The 22,310-nt window shown below is 48.0% G+C and overlaps 1 protein-coding gene across 11 annotated transcripts in view; it reads right to left on the bottom strand.

The window, feature by feature from the left end:
• TRAK1 (trafficking kinesin protein 1) overlaps nt 1–22,310 on the bottom strand; it is a 181,724-nt gene that overhangs the window by 115,083 nt on the left and 44,331 nt on the right. For 3 of the 11 annotated variants that reach the window (XM_076006663.1, XM_076006667.1, XM_076006668.1), the window contains exon 2: nt 7,205–7,501. Coding sequence is in view for 7 of the 11 variants with exons in the window: in XM_012770237.3 (XP_012625691.1) it covers nt 3,358–3,448 (91 nt within the window). In the remaining 4 variants the exon portion in view is untranslated. Of the gene's footprint in view, nt 1–3,357; nt 3,938–7,204; nt 7,502–22,310 lie in introns of those variants that run through there. The other 8 variants (XM_076006673.1, XM_076006672.1, XM_076006655.1 and 5 more) reach the window with 7 other exon arrangements.

The following is a 22,310-nucleotide window of genomic DNA, read 5'->3' as shown; positions in this document are numbered from 1 at the left end:
TTTTTTTAACTGTTAAATTGTAAAGGTAGTAGAGTGAGAGTTACTCTCCACTGACTACGCTTTGGTATTGTGAACTAAAATAAAATTTTAAGGCTCACCCCTCCCCAACTCGCTGACTAAATGGACCCCCTCTAGGCCAAACGAATATTCTCCAACTAAATTGCCGGCCAGGAGGGAGGTCAGACATGCTTTACCATGCCCCCCTCCCTTCTTGGGGACATCCTTTGTAACCCATTAACAGGCCTAAGGTTATACAACGCACACCTGCAGGTCCTCAATTTACAAAACAAATATATGTCTCAGGTCCTCAATTTATACAACAAATATATGTCCCAGCGGCTTTCCCCTGATAAACAGACTTCTTTATCTTAAAACATTCCAAGCCTTTAGACAAAGCTTCATGTCTTCAACCAATTACAAGTCAAAGAATCTTTAAACCCACCTATAACCTGTAAGCCAAGCCCTGCCTCTTGGAGATGGCCCACCTTTTCCGGCAAAACCAATGTATGCTTCCCACATACTGATTTATGACTTTACCTATAACCCCTGTCTCCATGAACTGTATAAAACCAAACTGTAACCCAGCCACAGTGAGTCTGCTTGCTCAAGGCTTCTCGGGTGTGGCTCTGGGTCATGGTCCTCATATTTGGCTCAGAATAAACCTCTTTAAATTATTTTACAGAGTTTGGCTTCTTTTCTGTTGACACCTATCAGCCTTGAGCCTGGAACTACGCCCCTGGCTCTCCCCGGTCTCTGGCTTGCCAACTGCAGATCTAGGGACTTGTCAGCCTTCGTAATGGACTAACCCAATTTCTTACAACGCAAGCACACAAACACACACACTCGATTCTGTTTCTCCAGAAAACCCTAACACAGGATTTATGAAATTCCATTTATTCAGGTCGAATTACAGTTATAATGTATAACGTTTCAGCTCATCATTGTTTCAGCCTGACTTGCTGAAGTGTTTCAATATTCACGAGAGATCAAGGGTCACTGAACACAGACAAATTTCTGACTCCACAGTTCCTCATGGGACTCTTGTGAGTCCAGAGTGACATCCAAATCTGCCTGCTTGGGCTGATCCTGGCAGAGGTGCACCCCCGTCTGTCAACCCCAGTGAAGCCCCCACAGCAGACCTCAGCCGGGCAGGACGAACAGGTACTGAGGGCTGAGGCCCACACCTGGCCCCTCTGCCAGCAACTGCATCTTTTTCTATTATAATTTATTATTTGCCAGCATTCTAAAATGGGTTGAGGTGGGCGAAGTCCGTAACACTCAGGGAACACATTCAAAACTTGTTTCAAATGAAGAATTAATACCAATTAGGAAGAAGATTTTTAAAAATATCAAACACCTGAGAACTGTAACTCCCAATCGTGTCAAGCAGCTTACAAATTCATTAACTCGATTTTATAATTTATGTCAAAAACCCTGTATAATAAATATTCTGCCCAACCATCCCATGGTGAGGATGATCGGCCAGTGGTCACAAGAATCATTTCTAGCCTATTTAAAAGGCAGAGGTGAATGTTTTCGTGTTTTTGCAAAGACCAAATGCTAGCTCTAGAAATCAGCACAACAGGGCCCTGTTCTGCATTCCATTTGCAAAAGCAAATCAACTGTTAAATAGAGGACATTCCACTGAGGGAAAGGAGCAAAAAACCACTACCAAATTGCAGACTTAGAACTAGAGTCTAATTCTAATTCATATCTTCTCACTGTCAAAGAAGGGATATTTCGATGTCCATTCTTTCCTGTTTCATTCATTAATACAGCCAAATAAGTACCATTAAGGTACCTATAAATGTTCAAAGGAAAACACATTACACTGGACAGAAATTAAGATCTTAATTAATACAAAGAGCCCGAAGCCCATAATGTTTTATTTGAGCATGTTTTCAGAAGATACAACATCAAGTCTGAATGCTTTAATGGGTGATAGAAAAGGAACACGACCTAAACCATGGCCCTTTAATGGGGAGAACTGGAGGCAGGACTGCTCCTAGGAGCATACTCTTCCTGAGCAGTCCTCCCCATTCACACCTCTGCCCCCCCTGTGCTCTGAGGGCAGGACCAGTCCTCAGGGAGGGACCCCAGCAACTAACAAGCCCCAGCCAGGAGCTGGCCCTGAATGTAATCTTATGGATTCATGCATGTTTAAAGTGTCTTCAAGCTTATTCAGTAAGATTTACGTGTCTTAAGACCTAAAACTAGGCTGGGCGTGGTGGCTCACGCCTGTAATCCTAGCACTCTGGGAGTCCAAGGTGGGCAGACTGCTTGAGGTCAGGAGTTCAAAACCAGCCTGAGCAAGAACAAGACCCCATCTCTACTATAAGTAGAAAGAAATTAACTGGCCAACTAATATCTATAGAAAAAATTAGCCGGGCATGGTGGCGCATGCCTGTAGTCCCAGCTACGAGGGAGGCTGAGGCAGCAGGATCGCTTGAGCCCAGGAGTTTGAGGTTGCTGTGAGCTAGGCTGACGCCATGGCACTCATTCTAGCCTGGGCAACAAAGCGAGACTCTGTCTCAAAAAAAAAAAAAAACACCTAAAACTAACTGGAGGAGGACAAGAGCAGCTCAATCCTCCCAGGGATTTACTGTTTTTAGGCCCAAGAGCTTTCAGGAAGCAGCGTGTAGACAGGACAGAAACCAGACAGGCCATCAACCATCAGACTCTGACCAGCTTAGAGGAAGCGAGGAGAAACACAGGCCCCAGCAAGAGAGACACGCCAGAGCAGAGGATTAGCAAGCTCTCCATCACCGGGTGTGGACTGGAGTCACAGGGCCAAGCACCTAGTAAAAGACAAAAAGAAAGTAAGGGCGGAGGGAGAGGGAAGAAGGGAGAGAGAGAGAAAGGCTGGTCTCATTCTGTTTTTCACCTTTTGAAAAGGTCCTTGCTGACCCAAGACACCAGGCTAGGCTTTAAGAAACAGCGATAAAGACACAGGATTGGAGAAATCAGGGAGCTAGAGAGGCCACAGGGGACCCCAAAGACCCTGCTTGCTGCCGCAGAGAACTATGAAGGGGAAAGTGGTGGGAGTCCCAGGCACCTGCTCCCAACTCAGTCCTACTGCTCGCACCCCACAGGGCTCACTTGCCTCCTCTGAGCCTGGACAAGGGGATGAGGGGAAAAGGGGATGAAGGGACAAGGGGATGGAAGAGGGGCAGCCTCTAAAGTCCCTCCACTCTGCCTGCCAATCATTCAGTGTCACCATTTCCCTACCACATGGCCCTGGACAAGCTGCCAAACAGCAGAGAGCAAGACAGAAACAACTTCTCCTGTGGTCTTTTCTCCTTTCCAGCCACACCACAAACAAAACAAACAGCAGACACACCCGGCAAACACACTTACCGCACGAGTTTGTCCCAGTGAGCTTGCCTCGGCCGAGTCCTGGCAGAGCCTGGGCCCTCGCGGGCTGCCCGGATTGAAAAACCAATGCCATGTGCAGACGTACACTCCAAACGCAACTCAGGGAAAGAAGAGGCCCTCCATGGGAACCCCGCCTGGGCACAGCCACCCTGGCCTGCCTTCCTCAGCGGTTCTCTGAGAGTGCCTGTTAGGGCAAATCCTGAGACTGTGAGCTGCCCTGGAAGCCCAACGGGTTACGTAACTCCGGCGGCCTGGGAGCCCTATCGGCTCATCTTGTGAAACCACCCCAAAATGACGCACCCAAAAATGTGATACCTCTAGCTTGGAGGCAGGGGAGCCGCAGGGAAAACGGGGCTTTGTGACGGGCATTTGGGTTTTGCCTCAAAATTAGAGTGGAACAAAAAGTCTGCTGTTCATCTCCGGGCACGCCGGGAGCCGGGGGAGGAGGGTATTTATCAGAGGCTGCGTGCCAAGCAGCGCCCTGGGACAGCACTTGGCAGGGCGCTGGGAGGCCACACAGGCATTCCTGGGGACACGCTGGGTCTCTCGGAAAACCTTCTCCGTTTTACGTCTCCTTTCCATGACCATCTCATGAGACTTTAATCTGAGCACGTTCTGCATCCTCTGGCCGCCCAGCACCTTAAACGCACCTGTGTCTGCACTGCTGCGCTGCGAGCCCCTGCTCAGCATGACAGCACGGAGCTGTCTCTCAGCTCCCCCGTCCCAACAGAGAACCTCGCATTAATTACCGCGTCCCACAGGGTTTGAAGTTTCAGCATTGCATTCTCTGCTGTTCAGTTGCTCTCAGTGGTCAAGTCCAGAGAAAGTGAAACTGCTTTAACAGGCTGGATGTTTCCTGGATTTCACCGGTATAGACACCACTAGGATCCCAGGGGTCCGTTCACATGGGCTTTTTTTTTTTTTCTTTTAACTTCTGCCCTTTGTGAACAAAGTTCACACGTTTGGACAAATGTAGATGTATTTGGGAGGTCGCCTCCTCCACGAAGCCCTCCTGGTCCTCTCCTCTGTCCTTTCCCCTCTAAGGTTTGGCTAGGCACCCTCCTGCGTGCCGCACTTTTTGCTGCACTAACCTCGGGTACAGGCAGTTCCCACTCGCTCACCCATCTCCCCAACCAGACTGCATTCCTGGGCATCAGAGAACACGAGCCCTGGAGACCCAAGACCCGGATGCAACTCCTGCCCCTCGGAGCTCAGTGATTCCAGGCAAGATGCTGAACCTTTTGAGGGTCAGTTCCTTCTCCTGCAAAAAGAGGGTAACCGTACCCACTTCATGGGGTTGCAGTAATAATTAAACAACACAATTTATTCACCCAGCAAACATTCGCTGAGCACCACCCACATGTAAGGCACTATTTTAGTCACTGGGATTCAGGGGCACACGAAGCAGACACAGTCCTTGCCCTTGAGGAGTTCACAGTCTATTGCAAGTTGGGAAGACAAAATGCAAACACGCAGCAACCCAGAGGATGGTTAAGTCTGGGGAGAAAAATAAAGCAGGAAAGGGAGACAGGGAAAGGAGAGGTGGATCATTTCTTTATTTAGGGTGGTCACAAAAGGCATCCCATGAAATACCACTTGGAGAAGGAAGAGGGGTCATGAGGACATCTGGGGCTAAGGCAATCCAGGTGTGAGGCAGCAGCAAGAACAAAGGCCCTGAGGCTGGCACACCTGGAGTGTTGAAGGATCAGCGAGTAGGCCAGCATGCCTGGAGCGGAGCGGGGCGAAGGGGCAGCCCATCGCTCAGACCCTCAGAGGCCACTGCAAGATGGAGCTCACTGTGGGTTTGGAGGAGAGTTCAACCATCTGACTCTGTATTAAAAGCCAACTGTCGCAGCTGGTGGAGCACAGACTGCAGAAGGGCAAGGGTGGCAGGAGGAGGCCCAGCTGGGAGGCCAGTGCAACCACCCAGGCGTGCAACGAAGGCGGCTGGGACCAGGTGGCTGCTGGAGAGCGGTAAGAAATGGCCAAATTCTGGGCACACTCTGAAGATAGAGCCAACAGAAATCCTGGCAAACGGGTGCCAAAGAAAAACAGAAGTCATAAAGGCCTCCAGGGTTTTTGGCTTGAGCCACCAGAGTGATGCAAGGACCATTTACAAGGACAGGAGAGCCCCCAGAGCAGGGGTAGGGGTGGAAATCAGGATCTCAGTTGGGCTGCGCGAGCTAGAGGTGCATGTAGGCGTCTAAGTAGAAACCTACGTGGAATTAGACGGAGACGTCTGGCCTGCAGGAGATAGGTCCGGGTTGAGGACAGAACAGAGGTTGCTTTTAAAACCTAGATTCTGGCGAGATCACTTGGTGTGTGGACGTGCACAGGAGAGCAAAGGGGCGGAAGGGCTGAGCCCTGGACCCACCATGTCCCCAGACTTGGGAGAAGAGGAGCTGCAGCCACCAAGGCAGGAGGAGGAGGAGTGGGTGGAGGCCCAGAACCCAAGTGAGGATGTTTTCGGGAGAAGGGTTGATAGTGTCGACTACAGCTGAACCTTGAAGTAAGGCGAAAACTGAGGATGTACCCCTAGAAAGACAAGGCCGTCGGTGCTGGGGGGTGGCGGGGCACGGGCCTGCCCACAGTGGCTCAGCAGAGAACAGAAGAGAACCGGAGAACACAGAGGAGCAGAGACACGGGGTACTGGCCTGCGGGGAACCTGGGGCTGAGAAGGATTCTACTCAAGAGGGGAGAGATCATGGCACGTTCCTGCGCTGACAGGAAAGATGCATGTTGAGGGGGTGAAGGATGATGCAGTAGAGAAACGGGAGAAGTTGGAACCATGTCCTTCAGGTGGCAGGTGAGCAGGGGCGGGACTCAGCGCACAGGTGGAGGGCGACGTGTGTGGGCCACTCAAGGGGATGGGAGAGGAGGAGGTGTGCAGGGGCCTGGCCCGGGACCGTCTCTGTGCCCCTCTGTAGCCAGGAAACTCCAGACATACGGGAGGTCCTAAGGATTAACTGGTAACACAGAACAACGAGAAGCTACTGGAAGCAAACCTGCATGTGTTTAACTGTCATCAGGCAATACTTTAAACAGCAGGACAAAAGCAAAAACTGCAGGCAAAAAATGGGAAATAGGAAAAGATTTGTTCAAGCATACAAAATTACAGCTAGATAGGAAGTTAGGGCTTATTTTATGGGTAGGTCTTATTTTCCGGGAAACACGGTAGGCACACCATTCTACACCATCTCCATAGAAAGTCCTCTCTTTCTATGCCAGCTCCAAGCACTTGTCTCAGTGTTTCCCAGGGGAAAAGAAACAAGCAAGAGCCCTAGTACAAAATGCTTGCATAGCAGATGCTGCCAGTGAACTGGGAGGTGATTATCCTGCTCCTGAGACACTGGGTAGTTGTGACTGACACCGGTATCTATGAGAACCGCTGTCAGTGCAAATGCTAATGGTGTACAAAGGGCACAGTATATAATGCTCCATTCCTGCATCCCACGATGACAGCACGTGCTACTTCCATCGCACTTATCTGTGAAGAACTGAGCCTCAGAGAGAGGAGGAAGGGGCTAAACTACACTAGGCACCTGCTGGGGGCCATGCATGTTGCACACTGCTCAATGTTACCGTCTTTAACCTCCATGGCAATTCTGGGAGGTGCTGTCTATATTTCAGGTCACAGAATGATTCACTAGCAAAGCAGGTTCTGGATGGGAGGTCTCAGATGCCAAAGCTCAGACTCTTTTGCACTTGGTGGTTCCACGCCAAATCTCTCCCCCTCTCCAGACTCGCTCCTACAGCTGCATCCCTTCCCCAGTCCTCACTGACGGCCGCCTCCCTCCCTTCCTCCCTAGCAGGGACAGGGCCCCCATACCGGTAATGGTGCAGGCATCCCGGTACCCTCTGCAGCTGGGAGCATCTTCCACAGCCTCGCTTATATAGTGCTCCTCAGGGATGCCCGGGCTGCAGGCTAGGACTGCATGGTTCCACGCCTCCGAAGGGGGCACGGAGCTGGCCAAAGTGTCTTCGTGCAGAGCTGTGGCGTCCAGCTTGGCAGGTTTCACAGGGAGGTGCCCACTGCCATCGGGGGCCCCACTGCCGGAGTCTGGGGCAGTCGGGCAGTCGGCCCCCAGTAGGTCTGGTGCACCAGCAGGGGCTCTTCACAGGGAATCTATGGGACAATCCAGAGAGAGGGGCACGGTTACTCAGAGTTTATAAATAAACCTGGACAAATCGTTAAAAAATAAGGGCCCCAAGACGATGTGGGTTCACACTGCAAATTCTGAAAAGCGTTTCCTTCAAGTCAAGGCATCTGCAATCACATTCATCAGTTTCAAAGAAAGAATTGCAGCGAAGTTTCATTCAAATAATCAGGCATCAATACAGACCAAGATAAGGAGCACATGACTTCATTTACTTACTGAAACCGGCCTTGAAGCAGCTCTGTGCAAAAAGTTAACTAGACCACGACTAAAATAATGTTGCCTGGCCGGGCGAAGTGGCTTACGCCTGTACTCCTAGCACTCTGGGAGGCCAAGGAAGGTGGATCGCTAAAGGTCAGGAGTTCGAAACCAGCCTGAGCAAGACCAAGACCCCGCCTCTACTAAAAATAGAAAAGAAATTAATTGGCCAACTAAAAATACATAGAAAAAATTAGCTGGGCATGGTGGCACATGCCTGTAGTCCCAGCTACTTGGGAGGCTAAGGCAGGAGGATTGCCTGAGCCCAGGAGTTTGAGATTGCTGTGAGCTAGGCCGACACCATGGCACTCTAGCCCGAGCAACAGAGTAAGAGTCTGTCTCAAAAAAAAAAAAAAAAAGGAAGTGAAATTAAACCAGGAACATTTAAAAATCAATGTCTAAATAATGTACATGATTCACAAACCTAATTCAAACAGCCCAAGGAAAAAACAGGCAAAGTACATAAAAATTCCTCCCCCCTGCCAAAACACAGCCCCCAAATATTTTAAGGAAACGGTGATTTAAAAAATCTCTTATCAGATCAACAAAGATTTAAAAATTACAATAGTGTTCAATTTGGTCATTGTTTTAAGAAACTCACAGTCTTATGCATTACTGGAGTAGGGTGAGGAGTATAAATTCAGAAAGAAAGCCTGACAAAACATATGTGGCTCTTTGGCCTCCGTATGCACCGGTCAGAGATGGTTATCAAAGTGAAATGCTACAAACAACCTAACACGCAAGAGCAGAGCACTGAGTCATTAATTACAGTGCAGCCAGCGAGAAGTCAACTATGCCGCCATGAAAAGGAAGGTTCAGAGCAGGTATGAATATGTCAACATGGAAAGATGCCATAGATAGACAGAAGAAAATGAATGTGGGCCAGGTGTATAAGAATTGTGCTCTTTTAGGCCAGATGTGGTGGCTCATGCCTGTAATCCTAGCACTCTGGGAGGCTAAGGCAGAAGGATCGCTTGAGGTTGGGAGTCTGAGACCAGCTTGAGCAAGAATGAGACCCCGTCTCTACTAAAAAATAGGAAAACAGTTAGCTGGACAACTAAAAACAGAAAAAATTAGCCGGGTGTGGCAGCACACACCTGTAGTCCCAGCTACTTGGGAGGCTGAGGCAGGAGGAACAATCCCAGGAGTTTGGAGGTTGCTGTGAGCTAGGCTAACGCCACGGCACTCTAAGCCAGGGCAACAAAGCGAGACTTTGTCTCCAAAAAAAAGAAAGAAAAAGAAAATGAACGTGGACTTCAAAAGTTTCTACAAAACGCATTAACAAGTTGAACCTTCACTTAGCCCAGAAACACATTGCTATAAAATAAATATTTCGAGTATAAGCACTTTCTAAAAAAACAAAATTTGGAGACATCAGCAAATGTTCACTCAAGCCTTAAAAGAGAACACAAGCAACAGCTCTGAAGTCCAAAGAACATTTCATCTGTGCAGCAACTGGCAAAGCCATTCAAAAGCTCGAGAGGTCTCTCTTGAAGTGAAAAGACTGATCTTTCGCACTTATTAAAATCAAGTGGGAAATGCCCTACAGTTCTATCACTAGAAAACCTGTTATAAACTACTGCACGTCCAAACTACTGAATTCTGTAAAATGAGATAATCCATACAAGGCATCTACCGCCACTCCTGGTACACATTAAGTTCTCAAAATAATTGTTATCACTGACATTATAATTTCCAGAGTCTCAGAATCAGGCACTTGTTTCGATTCTACCACGATATTCATATGTCAGCATTTCCAAAACTATTTTACCATGAAACCTTTCTCCACATACCTATTCACACGGCATTGATTTCATGGAGTACACTTTGGGGGATGCTCTATTCTGGACACAACCTTCATGCCTCGTCCACCCAACACCACTCACCCAGGGCTCATCTCCCCCACAAAACTGTGAGCTCCTTGAAAGCATCGGCTGGTCCTGGCACATATTAGGTACTCGGTAAATGTTTACAGAATCAAAAATAATGAATTAAATAAGGGGTTTGGTTCAAATGACTTTGAGGATCCCTCAACACTATAAAGCTGTGGTTCTATGATGCATGCAGGAACCAAATTACACACTGCTAACCTTGAAGACTAACGGCAATCAATGGGAAACCACCTAAAGTATTCCAGGTGTACATACCACACCCCATGGGCTCTCTGGATGGCTCCAATTTAACCCCGTGCCATCCTTCTCAATACAAATCAATACATATCAAATGTGAATTAATGGCCAAACATACACAGACCAGGAAGCCTCATTTATAGACCCCTCAAAAGCTGGTTTTGCAAGACACCCCCCCCCAATCCAGTTTCTAGCTTGAAGAAAGAGTCAGCATGTGCCCTCTTGGGAAACTCGGGAATTGTGGAAGAAGACATGACGAAGCTTCCTCAAGGCGCAATGCCTAACTTCACCCAGGACGCGGGCAATTTCTGGGGCTTCACAGGGGGCTCAGGAACAAAGCAACTGCCAGCCTGGACGCTCTCTGGCTCCAGCAAACCCTGGCACACCACGCAAAAAGGCTTCTTTCAGGCAGAGGAAACAAACAGGGCTTAAGAAAAGCCAGGGTAGATGGCCCCGAGATGAAAGCACCTCTGTTGAATTGATCAAATTCTGCCTCGGGGGCCTGCAGGAAGGCAGGATTTTTTTTCTTAGCAGAGGAGTGAGACATTCTGCAACATGGTCAGTTTTTCAGCAAAAGAGGTGCCAGGAGAAGAAGTAGGAGAAAGTATAGGCGGAGGTGGCTTTGCAGTTGAGCTGAGCTCGCGGCACTTGGCCCAGGTCCACCGCCTCGCTCTTCTCGGCTCAGTAGTCAAGGACTCCGGCCCCCGAGTTGTCAAAGAGTACTTGATGGGCTGCTCAAGTTTATTCCAGTTGGTTGCTGGACTCAAATTTGCTGACAAAGTGCACCTGTGCAAGTTCCTAAGGTTTTTCTCCCCCTCCAACACGTGATTTTTGTGGCTGAGAACCTGAACTAAAACCCAAAGAGCTGTGTGACACTGAGGAGATGGTGTCACCTCCCTGGGCCTCAGCCCCCTCTCTTCTGGACAAGGAAAGAACTGAACAAGCATCAACAAGAAGCCTTCTAGGCTGGGCCCGGTGGCTCACGCCTATAAACCTAGCACTCTGGAAGGCTGAGGCGGGCAGATTGCTCAAGGTCAGGAGTTCAAAACCAGCCTGAGCAAGAGTGAGACCCCGTCTCTACTATAAATAGAAAGAAATTAATTGGCCAACTAATATATATAGAAAAAACTAGCCGGGCATGGTGGCTCGTGCCTGTAGTCCCAGCTACTCGGGAGGCTGAGGCAGCAGGATTGCTTGAGCCCAGGAGTTTGAGGTTGCTGTGAGCGAGGCTGACGCCATGGCACTCACTCTAGCCTGGGCAACAAAGTGAGATTCTGTCTCAAAAAAAAGAGAAGCCTTCTAGCCACCTGCCTCCAGGAGCTGAAAAAAAAAAAAAGGGCAGGCAGAATTGCAGGAGGGCTTCTGAGCCCTTCTCCACTCTCCCTCGTGCTACAACCACGAAACCTCTCCCACCCACACCTACGTGACTCCTGGTAGGAGATCCAAGTAGTCACAGCAGACAGAGCTGCCCTCTGTGACCAATAAATCACCTATGTCACAAGGAGTAAAAAGGGACCTTCCTCCAGGACGAACTCAGAAGTTGTAAGGAGAAAACCAGAATGAGAGCTGCAGACTGAAGCCCCAACCGGTGACAAGGAGAAGCCAGTCCTGGGTGACCCTCTCTGTGGCCAGCCAGGTGCTTGAGCTCTCAGGGTTTTCTCTTTCTGGGCAGATTCATCTGATATATCCAGGGACTGTGATTTCATTTAGCAATTCTGTACAAACAGGTCCTCGTACAGCAAAGAAAAGTTTTCCAAAGGGGACAAGGTATTCACCAGGGTTATGTCAGTCTTCTACTGCTGTTGAAAGGAACTACTGCAAACTTAATGGCTTGAGATAACACCTACTTCCCAAATCCCACTTCCATAGGTTGGAAATCCACATGGGTCTCACCAGGCTCCCACCAAGGTGTTGGCAGGGGTGTGTCCACTGCTGGAGGCTTTGGAAAAGAACTGGCATCTACACTGATTCAGGTTATTCAAGTCGCTGGCTCAATCCAGTTCTTTGTGGTCATAGGCCTGAAGTCCCCGTTTCCTGCTGGCTGTCACCTGGGGCTGGTCCTTGTCCCTAGAGGCTGCTCGTGTTCCTTCTCCTGCTTTCCATGAGCTCTTGGAGGCCTCTCTCCAGTCCCTGCATGTGGCCCCCGCATCTCAGAGCCAGCAACAGCATGTGGACTCCTTCTCTTGTTTGGAATCTCCACGACTTCCCCTTCTGCCACATCTTTCTAGCTTCCTCTTCTGCCTTCCTTTTCTGTTTTTAAGGGCTCGTGCAATCACATCGAGCCCATTCACATCATCCAGGGTAATCTCCCTACCCTAAGGTCACGGGGTTCACAGCCCTAACTCCACCCGCAAAGTCCCCCTGTGGCAGTGCCTAGATGAGTGCCTGACTGCGTAACCGGTGGGTGGGAATCTTCAGGGGGTGAGTTTAGGATTTTGTCTCCCGAGAGGACCTTTGGTTCTGAAGGCACGGTCTGCCTCAGGAGCCCCCGTGGCCCCAGGCCTGGTGAGAAGGCAAACCAGAGTCACCCCACAGCCACCCAGACCCTTCTGGCCCTGAAGATGATGATTTAGACCTGACACTGGGGACCAGAGAGACCTGGTTTTACTCTCAGCTCAGCCACCACCAACTGACAGCAGCCTCTGGCCAGGTTGTGAGATTTCTCTCGTCTACAAGAGGTGGGTACCATTGCTTCCTTGTAAAGTTGCTGAAAGCAGCAGACACAATGAAACTAGGTAGCCTGTCCGGCCTAGGATGGGAGGCCTGAGACTAGCCTCAGGGGTCCTAAGTATTTAAACAATGAACATGCAACAGAGGCATGTTTTAGACGCTGTGTTCCTATCCGAGGAGCAATCACATGGGAAGGCCAGCTAACCTGCAGGCGGTACATGGTCCCAAAGGAAAGCAGTCATTCGGAAGCAGGGTGGGCACTCCAGGATCCTGGCTCTCACCTGAGGCCAGCTCAGCCTGAAGGGCCCTCCCTAAGGTGCAACCAGCACCGGAGTCTCCCCACTCTCTGACCAGGGCAATATTCTTTTTCCTTGCCATCTTATAGCTACTCCTCTGAGCAGACTGCTGCCTGCTTCGAAGGTGAGGAGACCAACGCATGCTCTTTTGAAGTGCAGACAGCTCCAGCACTGCTGTAATTATAAAAGGAGCCGCAGGTCTGGCACTATGCTTAGTAATTTACACGTGTGACCTTGTTTAAGGCTTACAACCTATTAAGTAATATCAGCACCTACTTTTTACAGGAGAGGAAACAGGCTCGGAGAGACCAAACAACTTGCCGAGGATATGAGCCCAGCTTTGAATGGCTCACTCTATTACAGCTTGAGTAATACACTGTGCTTAGGGAAGCCCAGAGTCCCGTGGAGATTCAGACATTCTGTGTGATCCTTGACCACTAACCATTCTCCCACATCTGTCCACTGTCTCTTAAAACAACCCTCTTCCCACAACTAGAGCAAAGGAACTCTAGCAAAGGCACACTGAGACTGCTCAACTCCATGTAAGAAACATGCACGCCCCAGCCAGCCCAAAGACGGGGTCTGACTCTGGGGGGCCATGCTGAGTAGAAGGCAGCTGGTGGGCAATCATGCAGTAGCCTGCTCTTCCCAGACTTCATCTCACCATTCTCCTGCCTCATTTGACCTTTCCGGCATTCCCACCAGTCCAGGCCAGCTCCTTAAATAACTGGACAAGTGGCTGAGTAGTGGAAAATATCATGTAAGAGCTGAACATTTGGGAGATGAAGAGGAGACAAGTTGCAAGTTTACAGCAACGATGCCAGGTCGATGCAAGAGCAAGGCATCAAGAAGCTTCCTTTCACCTGAGTTTTACCAGCAAAAAGAAAAAAAAAAAAAAAAAAAAGAAGCTTCCATGAGGCTGGCAGGACACTCACTACACGGCTCATCACGGGCTTTCAGGAGCACTACGCCATGTGTCCCGCCTGCAAAACAACCCAATGCCGGAGCTTGGGAGATCTATTCTCATTTTGTGAGTTAGGGGTGGGGAAAAGGCTTAGGGAAAGGTGAAGGGACGTGATCAGAGTTTTATCTCAGATAATGGAAGCAGCAGCACTGGGAAGTATTCCTTATTACTCGGAAATTTCAACTACTGCTATACTATGCTGCAAAAGGAAGGAGCATCTTGGGGGAGGGTATGTTGACCACCCACAGAACAAGAAAGATTTGGTTATAAGAGCCGATACCAGCAACTGCAGTCAGAAAGTCGGAGTAGTGTCAGGGTAACCAAAGGCACAGGAAAGGAGATGCCAAATGGTCTCAAGGACAACTGCCAGGGTCTCTTGTAAACTTCGTGAGAGCCCCTGAGGGCCCCTTGAAAAGGAAAGGCCAGGACAGATGAGGGCTATGTGCAGACCCTGTTGCAGAATCTGCCAGAATGGCTTCAGGGCAGGTTGGCATAAGGACTGGGGGCTACCTGCGTGCACCTATAACACGTCCCTGTCCTCTCTTGCTCTTCCTTTCCCATTCTCAAGTTCACACATGTGCAAACACACACATGCACATACACACATAAAATAAATGCCACTTTTAAGGCTAAACCGTTCTCTGGCTCTGGAGAAAGTTAATCTCCCCAAATTAGAAAGAAATCAACAGTCACTCAAAGAAAATTTCCAAAACTCAAAGCAACTAGAGAAAAATGACTCTGACCCAATTTAGTTCCAAAATCCAGCCCTCTCTCTTTTCTAAACGTTGCTTAAGGACAGAAGCATACGCACCAACACACACCCTGCCCCCAGTAAACACCCCATGAAGTGAGAAAAAATCCGTTTAATTGATCCAGGTCTCATGAATGAAAACTACTGTCACGTAACCAAATCCCTGTTTCCAAAAATAATTCTGCTGCAACTAAGAGAACAGAAATGCCCAACCATGCTGCCTTCTGTAAGCCCATCCCCACCTCCCAGAGCGAGGAAGAAAAAGAATAAAAATACAGTCCACTCTGACAGTCTTACGTAACAGTCTGCATCCCTCTCTCTAGCTGATGGCAGCAGATTTATGAAACGCCATAAATAGCTCGCTCCCCTGCCAAAGAAGACCAGGCTAAGAGGCTGGGCCGCACAGCCCGCTCACAGCCTGCCTCTCCTCTTTCATCTGCAATGGAACCTTTATGTGCCTTCCAGCACAAAGCAAGTTGAGTGAGACCAGCTGGCCTGGGCCCAGTGCAGACATGTGTCACTTGAGAGACCCTAAAAGCTGGACAAGATATTTTAAAACCTGGTGTCCCCGTCTGAGAGAGAGCATTCTCAGGCCAGCGTAGGAATGGTAGCTCTAGTATGTTACTCTGCAGAGGGGCTTCCCTAGCACGCCTGGCTAACACGTTTGCCGTGTTGGGCAGGTAGTGGCCCTTTGGACACCTAATCCTGCCAGCCAAGGGGCCTGACAGGCAGCGGGCAGGATGGAGGTGCTTCACAGCAGTACGTTCAGTGCTCCACTGCAAGCCCTAATCAGAAAATCACAAACTCCAGGGCTCTCTTCACATGCCCAGTACACAAGCAGGAATTCTGGAGGCCGGCCAAAGCCTTGAGAGGGTGGCGGGAGTGGTAACCTCATCCCAGATCCCTGGGGGGCGCGGTTCATCAGAAATCTGAGATGCCAGGCTGGAAAGCTATTGCTTCCAAGACGAAAACTTTGCCTGAGAACAGCCAGGTGACCTGAAGCAGGAGGCCCTGGAAGCCCACATTACATGTGTCATCTCTCTGAATGGCCTGGGGTCGCTGGGGGAGAAAGAGAGCTGAGGTCCATGGGAGGGCAAGCACGTGGGGCCTCACCTGCCCTCCCAAGGCACGGGCCTGGATTAGCAATAAACCTCGCCCAGGCAACAACAGCGGCTGCCCAGCTGTCACGCTACAGAAGATAAAGTTAATGTAACAACAGAGTGAGAAAGAGGCCTAGCAATGCAGGATGAGGGCCGGAGAGGAAGAGAACAGCTCTCTATTTGTGACCCCTCCCTGGGTCCTGGATTTTACTGCACTCACTAAGAGGCGTTTGGCTTTAAAAAAAAAAAGACTATGACAAGGAAAAGAGCACTACTGGCTGCCATTTGCCCCACAGTGACTGTGTACTTAGCCAGGCCCAGGCACGTTACTCCAGGGAGTGCTTGCCCAGAACTCACAGCAGCCTGCAGGGCCTGTATCACTACCCTTCTCAAGTCACCGATGGGGAAACTGAGGCTGGAAATAACGTGCCCGTGAGACCCTAAAGGTGAGGCTGGTGTTGAACCCAGGCCTGTTCACTACCATAGCACACAAGAAACAAGCCCATAAATGTTTAAGGTAAACATCAATGTAGTTCATTGTATTCTTCCTTCACCCGTATGTAGAGTTCATTGTATTCTTCCTTCACCCGTATGTAGATTTGAAATTTTTCAGAACAAAAAGAGGGGCTATAAAAAGAACAATCCTACATAAAAAAGGAATTTTAAGATTATAAGATAATGTCACTTTCAAGACCAAAAAAATGCATTCAAAGAAATTATGAAGGCCGGGCGCGGTGGCTCACGCCTGTAATCCTAGAACTCTGGAAGGCCAAGGTGGGTGGATCACTCAAGGTCAGGAGTTCAAAACCAGCCTGAGCAAGACCAAGACCCTGTCTCTACTAAAAATAGAAATAAATTAATTGGCCAACTAAAAATATATAGAAAAAATTAGCCTGGCATGGTGGCGCATGCCTGTAGTCCCAGCTACCCAGGAGGCTGAGGCAGGAGGATCCCTTGAACCCAGGAGTTTGAGGTTGCTGTGAGCCAGGCTGATGCCACAGCACTCTAGCCGGGCAACAGAGTGAGACTCTGTCTCAAAAAAAGAAAAAAAAAATTATGAAGATCATTTCATACCAAAAAATGTTAAAATTCACAATGAAAACACTCATGTATGAATTTTTTTTTTTTTTTTTTTTTTGGACACAGAGTCTCACTGTGTTGCCCAGGCTAGAGAGTGCTCTGGCATCAGCCTAGCTCACAGCAACCTCAAGCTCCTGGGCCCAAGCAATCCTCCTGCCTCAGCCTCCCAAGTAGCTGGGACTACAGGCACGCGCCACCACACCCGGCTAATTTTTTTTCCTATTTTTTTTTTAGCTGTTTGGCTTCTTTCTATTTATAGTAGATGGGGGTCTCACTCTTGCTCAGGCTGGCCACATATGAATCTTTATTAAAGAAAACTCAATAATAAAAGTTTTCAGGAAAATATATCACTAGTAATCAAAAGAAATGAAAATTAAGATGAAATACAATCATGTTACCTATGGAATCAGCATCAATCATAATTATAAGCCGTGCTGCCCACAAGGGTGCACTCACACCCAGGAACATGCATCAAAAGCAATTCCACTTCTGCAATTATTTTCTAAGAAAAATCATAACGGTATACAGACATCTAACGTTCCTCTTCTCAGCATTTACACAACAGGTAAAAAGAAATGGCAAATGAAAACATCTAATAATACGGATTTCAGTTAAATAAGGCAAGGTCCACCCTATATCACATCTGCACACTTCCTGCCATAGTGCCATTTCCAAAGACACTGCAAAGAAATACATGATGGCTAAGAAAAGATGCTTGGGACAGATTAAGGGGGGAAATGCAAGATCACAAAACAGGGTGCAGAATATGGTGTCTCTATTTAAATAAAAATAAGACGCATACAAATATAATCAAAGACTATTTCCAATAGAATTTCAATCTTCACAGGCATCCCATCCCCACCCACAGACCTGCGCCCAACAGTCCTGGGTTACCCTCCCTCTTAGGTCTGTGGCTGACCTCAAACACGACAGCCTCACCTCTCCATGGCCGAGTGAGCTCAGCACCACTGCACCATCCCGCCCACCTGCACCTTTTGAGCAGCCTGGACATGAGCACATTTCCTAATCACGACCACACGGGCACAAATGCATTTCCTAGAGCATTTCCACTGCAAGCTCAACCCTTCCGGGGGCAGAAAGACACAGTCCGCATTAGTCAACTGTGTGATGTTGGCCAAGTAAAACCCAGTTAACTCCTACAACCCTCAGTTTTGTCATCTATAAAATGGGAAGTCATAAATTAACCTAACAATGCAGGGTTGTTGCAAGGATTAAATTAACTAAAATAAAAAGTACTCTAAGCATACAGCATAACACTCAGTGAAGGACCACTCTACAATTGCCACTGAGATAACTCCCCAGGAGAGGGAGTTAATTTGTTGGGGAAATGGGGACCCTGTTTCAACAAGCATTTTCCTACAATCAGGCTACATACAAATTCCAACTACCGATGAATTATATTCCATTCCCCATATTACATGAGCAGAAACTGATCAAAATAAAGACTCACTTCTGCCTGTTTAGTTCACTGCTCAATGTCGGGAACATAGTAAAAACTCAATGAGTGCACAATGAATTCAGTGACTCACCCTTTATGCTCAAGCCTACTGAAAATAAGCAACCCAATTATTTTGTCTTACCTACATCTACATGATAGGCCAATTACAACCGTAGCAACCTATAAAGTACAATGGATTTTCACTGAGTCACCTGTCATATTAGGAAATGTTGCAGGGGCTTCCTGAGTGACAGGACAGAATGACGGCCAACCAGGACTGTGTCACTGTCAACTTCTTGAAATTAATCTGCAAAACTTACAAAGCTTGATAAAGACAAAAAAAAAAAATCTCATCTAAGCGCCAAAGGGGAACTGTGAGTTTTTGTTTTAAAGCGTGTATTTTGAATAAAGCTTCGTTTCCATATCACCTTCTCAATGTGCACTGAACTACAGTGAAATCACAGCCTGGTGTTTTTGAAAACAGATTCCGCAGCTATGGAAACAGAAGTTGTCACTATATTCTGACTTCACTGTAGGATCCAGTGAGAAGAAACATCCCAGCTGCTTAGCTTACACATATTGTCCTTTTCAGTGAAACGTGCTTAAACCATGACCGATAAATAAAGCCCTCAAATTTCTAATTCTCTAGACAAATTGTACCACCTAAAAGTTCTTTCAGCTAACAATTCATACTTCAGGCACATGTGTGAAGAAATGCCTGCTTTTATTAATTCTAAATAATCCCCAGAGAGGCAAGTCGGTTTCCCTTGGGCCACATCACAAGTAAAACTCTGGACTTAAACCAGCTTGATGGCAAAGAAGAAATTTTCTGCAAAGCACTAGCACAGGCGTCTGGAAAGAATGAGGAGAGGATGGGAAACCAGAGCTCGATTTTTCTCAGCCACTTTTGGTACATAATCCAAAGCAGACCTTGGGATTACCCGAGAAGCAGCGTGAATACTTAGGAATGTGAGGAATTGAGGGCAGAAGCCAGGAGCCTGTGTGTAGGAACAGCCCAGGAAGCAGCGAGGTCAGGGGCCAGGGCCAGGAGGGGCTAAAGGAAGGAAGCATGCCGTGTCTTCCCCGCAAAAACCCGCCAGTTGGCCTTTCTCACCGAGATTCACGGGGCTGTTACTACGAAGGGGTTCAAAACAGCCACGTACACACCGAGTGAAGAGTGACAGCTGGGCCTTCAGTCACACAGTGTCAAGGGACAGCAAGATGGCCTCAGAGTGAGCAGCCATGACAAGCACAGCACATAAAGGCAAGAGCAAGACAGGAAGCGAGAAGAGGAAATCACACTGGCTAGGAACTGGGCGGGTGGTGGGCAGGGAGGACTGAGGCGTCATGCCCGAGCAGAAGAATGCTGGCTCCTCAGCGGTCCTTGCCAGCCACCAACCCCCAGAACAACAACAGTGGGCCGTCCCACTTCTGCACAGCTCATGACCCGGGTGCTCACCGGGAGCAATGTCCGCACTCGGCTTTCCCAAGCTGGGCCGCCTCTTTTTCTCTCCATGACCATCCTATCATAGAGCAAGCGGCATCTCTCCATGGCCTTGGTGGGCCTAACTCGTCCCAGAGCTTCCTCTTCACAACTAAAAGTTTAATACAGTAGTCCCAGCTACTCGGGAGGCTGAAACAGAAGGATTGCTTGAGCCCAGGACTTTGAGGTTGCTGTGAGCTAGGCTGACACCATGACACTCTAGCCCAGGCAACAGATTGAGACTGTGTCTCAAAAAAAAAAAAAAAAAAAGTTTAATACGGGTTTGTTTAGTTGTAAGGGCAGGGAAGGCATTTTTGGCAGAAGGAGTAAGAAAACCCATAAAAAGTTCAACGCGGGTAGAATTTAAGATTCCAGAGGTAGGCTGGGCGCGGTGGCTCACGCCTGTAATCCTAGCTCTCTGGGAGGCCGAGGCGGGCGGATCGTTTGAGTTCAGGAGTTCAAAACCAACCTGAGCAAGAGCGAGACCCCGTCTCTACTATAAATACAAAGAAATTGATTGGCCAACTAATATATATACAAAAAAATTAGCCGGCCATGGTGGCACATGCTAGTCCCAGCTACTCAGGAGGCTGAGGCAGCAGGATGGCTTGAGCCCAGGAGTTTGAGGTTGCTGTGAGCTAGGTTGACGCCACGGCACTCACTCTAGCCTGGACAACAAAGCGAGACTCTGTCTCAAAAAAAAAAAAAAAAAAAATCAAACTAAACAGCCTTTACCCAACATAACAACAGATTGAGCATTCCAAATCTGAAAATTCAAAATCTGAAATTCTCTAAAATCCGAAACCTTTTAAGCACTGACATGGTGTTCAAAGAAAATGCTCACTGGAGCATTTCAAATTTCAGATTTTCAAATTTGAGATGCTCAACCAGTAAGTATAATGCAAGTATTTCAAAACCAGAAAAAGTCAGCCGGGAGCGGTGGCTCACACCTGTAACCCTAGCACTCTGGGAGGCTGAGGCAGGCGGATTGCTCAAGGTCGTGAGTTTGAAACCAGCCTGAGCAAGAGCCAGACCCCCGTCTCTACTATAAATAGAAAGAAATTAATTGACCAACTAAAATTATATTTACAAAAAATTAGCTGGGCATGGTGGCTTATGCCTATAGTCCCAGCTACTCGGGAGGCTGAGGCAGGAGGATTGCTTGAGCCCAGGAGTTTGAGGTTGCTGTGAGCTAGGCTGACGCCATGGCACTCACTCTCACCTTGGCAACAAAGTGAGACTCTGTCTCAAAAAAAAAACAGAAAAAATCTGAAATCTGAAACACTCATTTCTTTTTTTTTTTTTTTTCCAAAGGCAATGTCCAATCTGATGAAACACTCATTTCTTATACAAAATGCTGGTCCCAAGCATTTTAGATAAGGAATCCTCAACCCATATTAAAAAAAAAAAAAAAAAGGTATAGCTACTTAAACCCACTGAAAATATTCTTAATATTCTAAGGTAAAATTAATTCATAAATCATTATCAGAAAAGCTTTTCATTTCCAGGAAGTCTATGACAACTATTTTAACAAATGTTTTAGGAAATATCTATAAGTTGCTTAAAAATGTTTATTATGCACTTGAATTTCCATGATTGGTCCTAATAAAGTAACATCCATTCTATGCTTGTTAGTCTAGAATCACATGGTAGCTTCCTGGATTCCAGCTGATAATATTCCAGAGTTCTCAGGAATGAGAAATTACATTTAGGTTACTCAAACAACAAGTACAAAACTTTAGTTCACTCCTCAAAGTCCTCCAACACTGACACCAGACTATCTGTGAAAGCATTCACACCCGTGACTTGTCACTGCCACCCGGTCCAGAAGGCATTTGTGGTCTTCCTCGGGTCGGATGGTAACAAGGGCTGGAGCATCCAAAATGGGTTTGATCACGTGTCTGGTGCCTTGGCAGGGATAGCTGCAAGACTGGGACCTCTCCCTCATCTCCCAGGGTGGTTTTGGGGAGTGAGATAACACAGGCGCACTGCACACCCCGAAGGAAAACAAACACACCTTCACTCCAGCTGCAGGGCCTGAATGAAGAAAAGGTGCTGTAGGGAGGGCCAGGGGGCAGGAGAGGGACCGTAGGGCACTGTTTTCCAAAGAAATGAAGGCTTCACTGATGAAAAATTATATTGCGCAGCAGTCCAAAGTCTTTGTTAAACACCTGGCACTGTTTTGCTCTTTCTCAATGACAAAACACCTTGTCTTAAGGCAGGCATCCTCAAACTAAGGCCCGCGGGCCATATATGGGCCACCTAGCACATTTATCTGGTCCGCTGGTTGTTTTTCCCACCACTGCCTGTCCTGCTTAGCAGCCGACTCGTCCGGGGCCCACAGTGCGCATGTGTGGAATGAGCGCCACATTCTCCAACGGCCCTCCAACGGTCCGAGGGACAGTGAACTGGCCCCCTGTTTAAAAAGTTTGAGGAGCCTTGTCTTAAGGCATACAGACAACACAGACACAACCCTCTTTCACAAATAAGGAGCGTGCACACTCAGTGAGAAGGAAAAATCCACCAAGATAAACAAGCCTCAGAAGTGTTATTACTCAAATACAGAAGTTTTTTCAGAGGCACAGCAG

This window comes from Microcebus murinus, chromosome 1 (genome assembly GCF_040939455.1).
Source record: "Microcebus murinus isolate Inina chromosome 1, M.murinus_Inina_mat1.0, whole genome shotgun sequence".
Classification (NCBI taxonomy): domain Eukaryota; kingdom Metazoa; phylum Chordata; class Mammalia; order Primates; family Cheirogaleidae; genus Microcebus; species Microcebus murinus.
The sequence above is the reverse complement of the archived record's forward strand: the minus strand, read 5'-3'. Positions and strand labels throughout refer to the sequence as shown.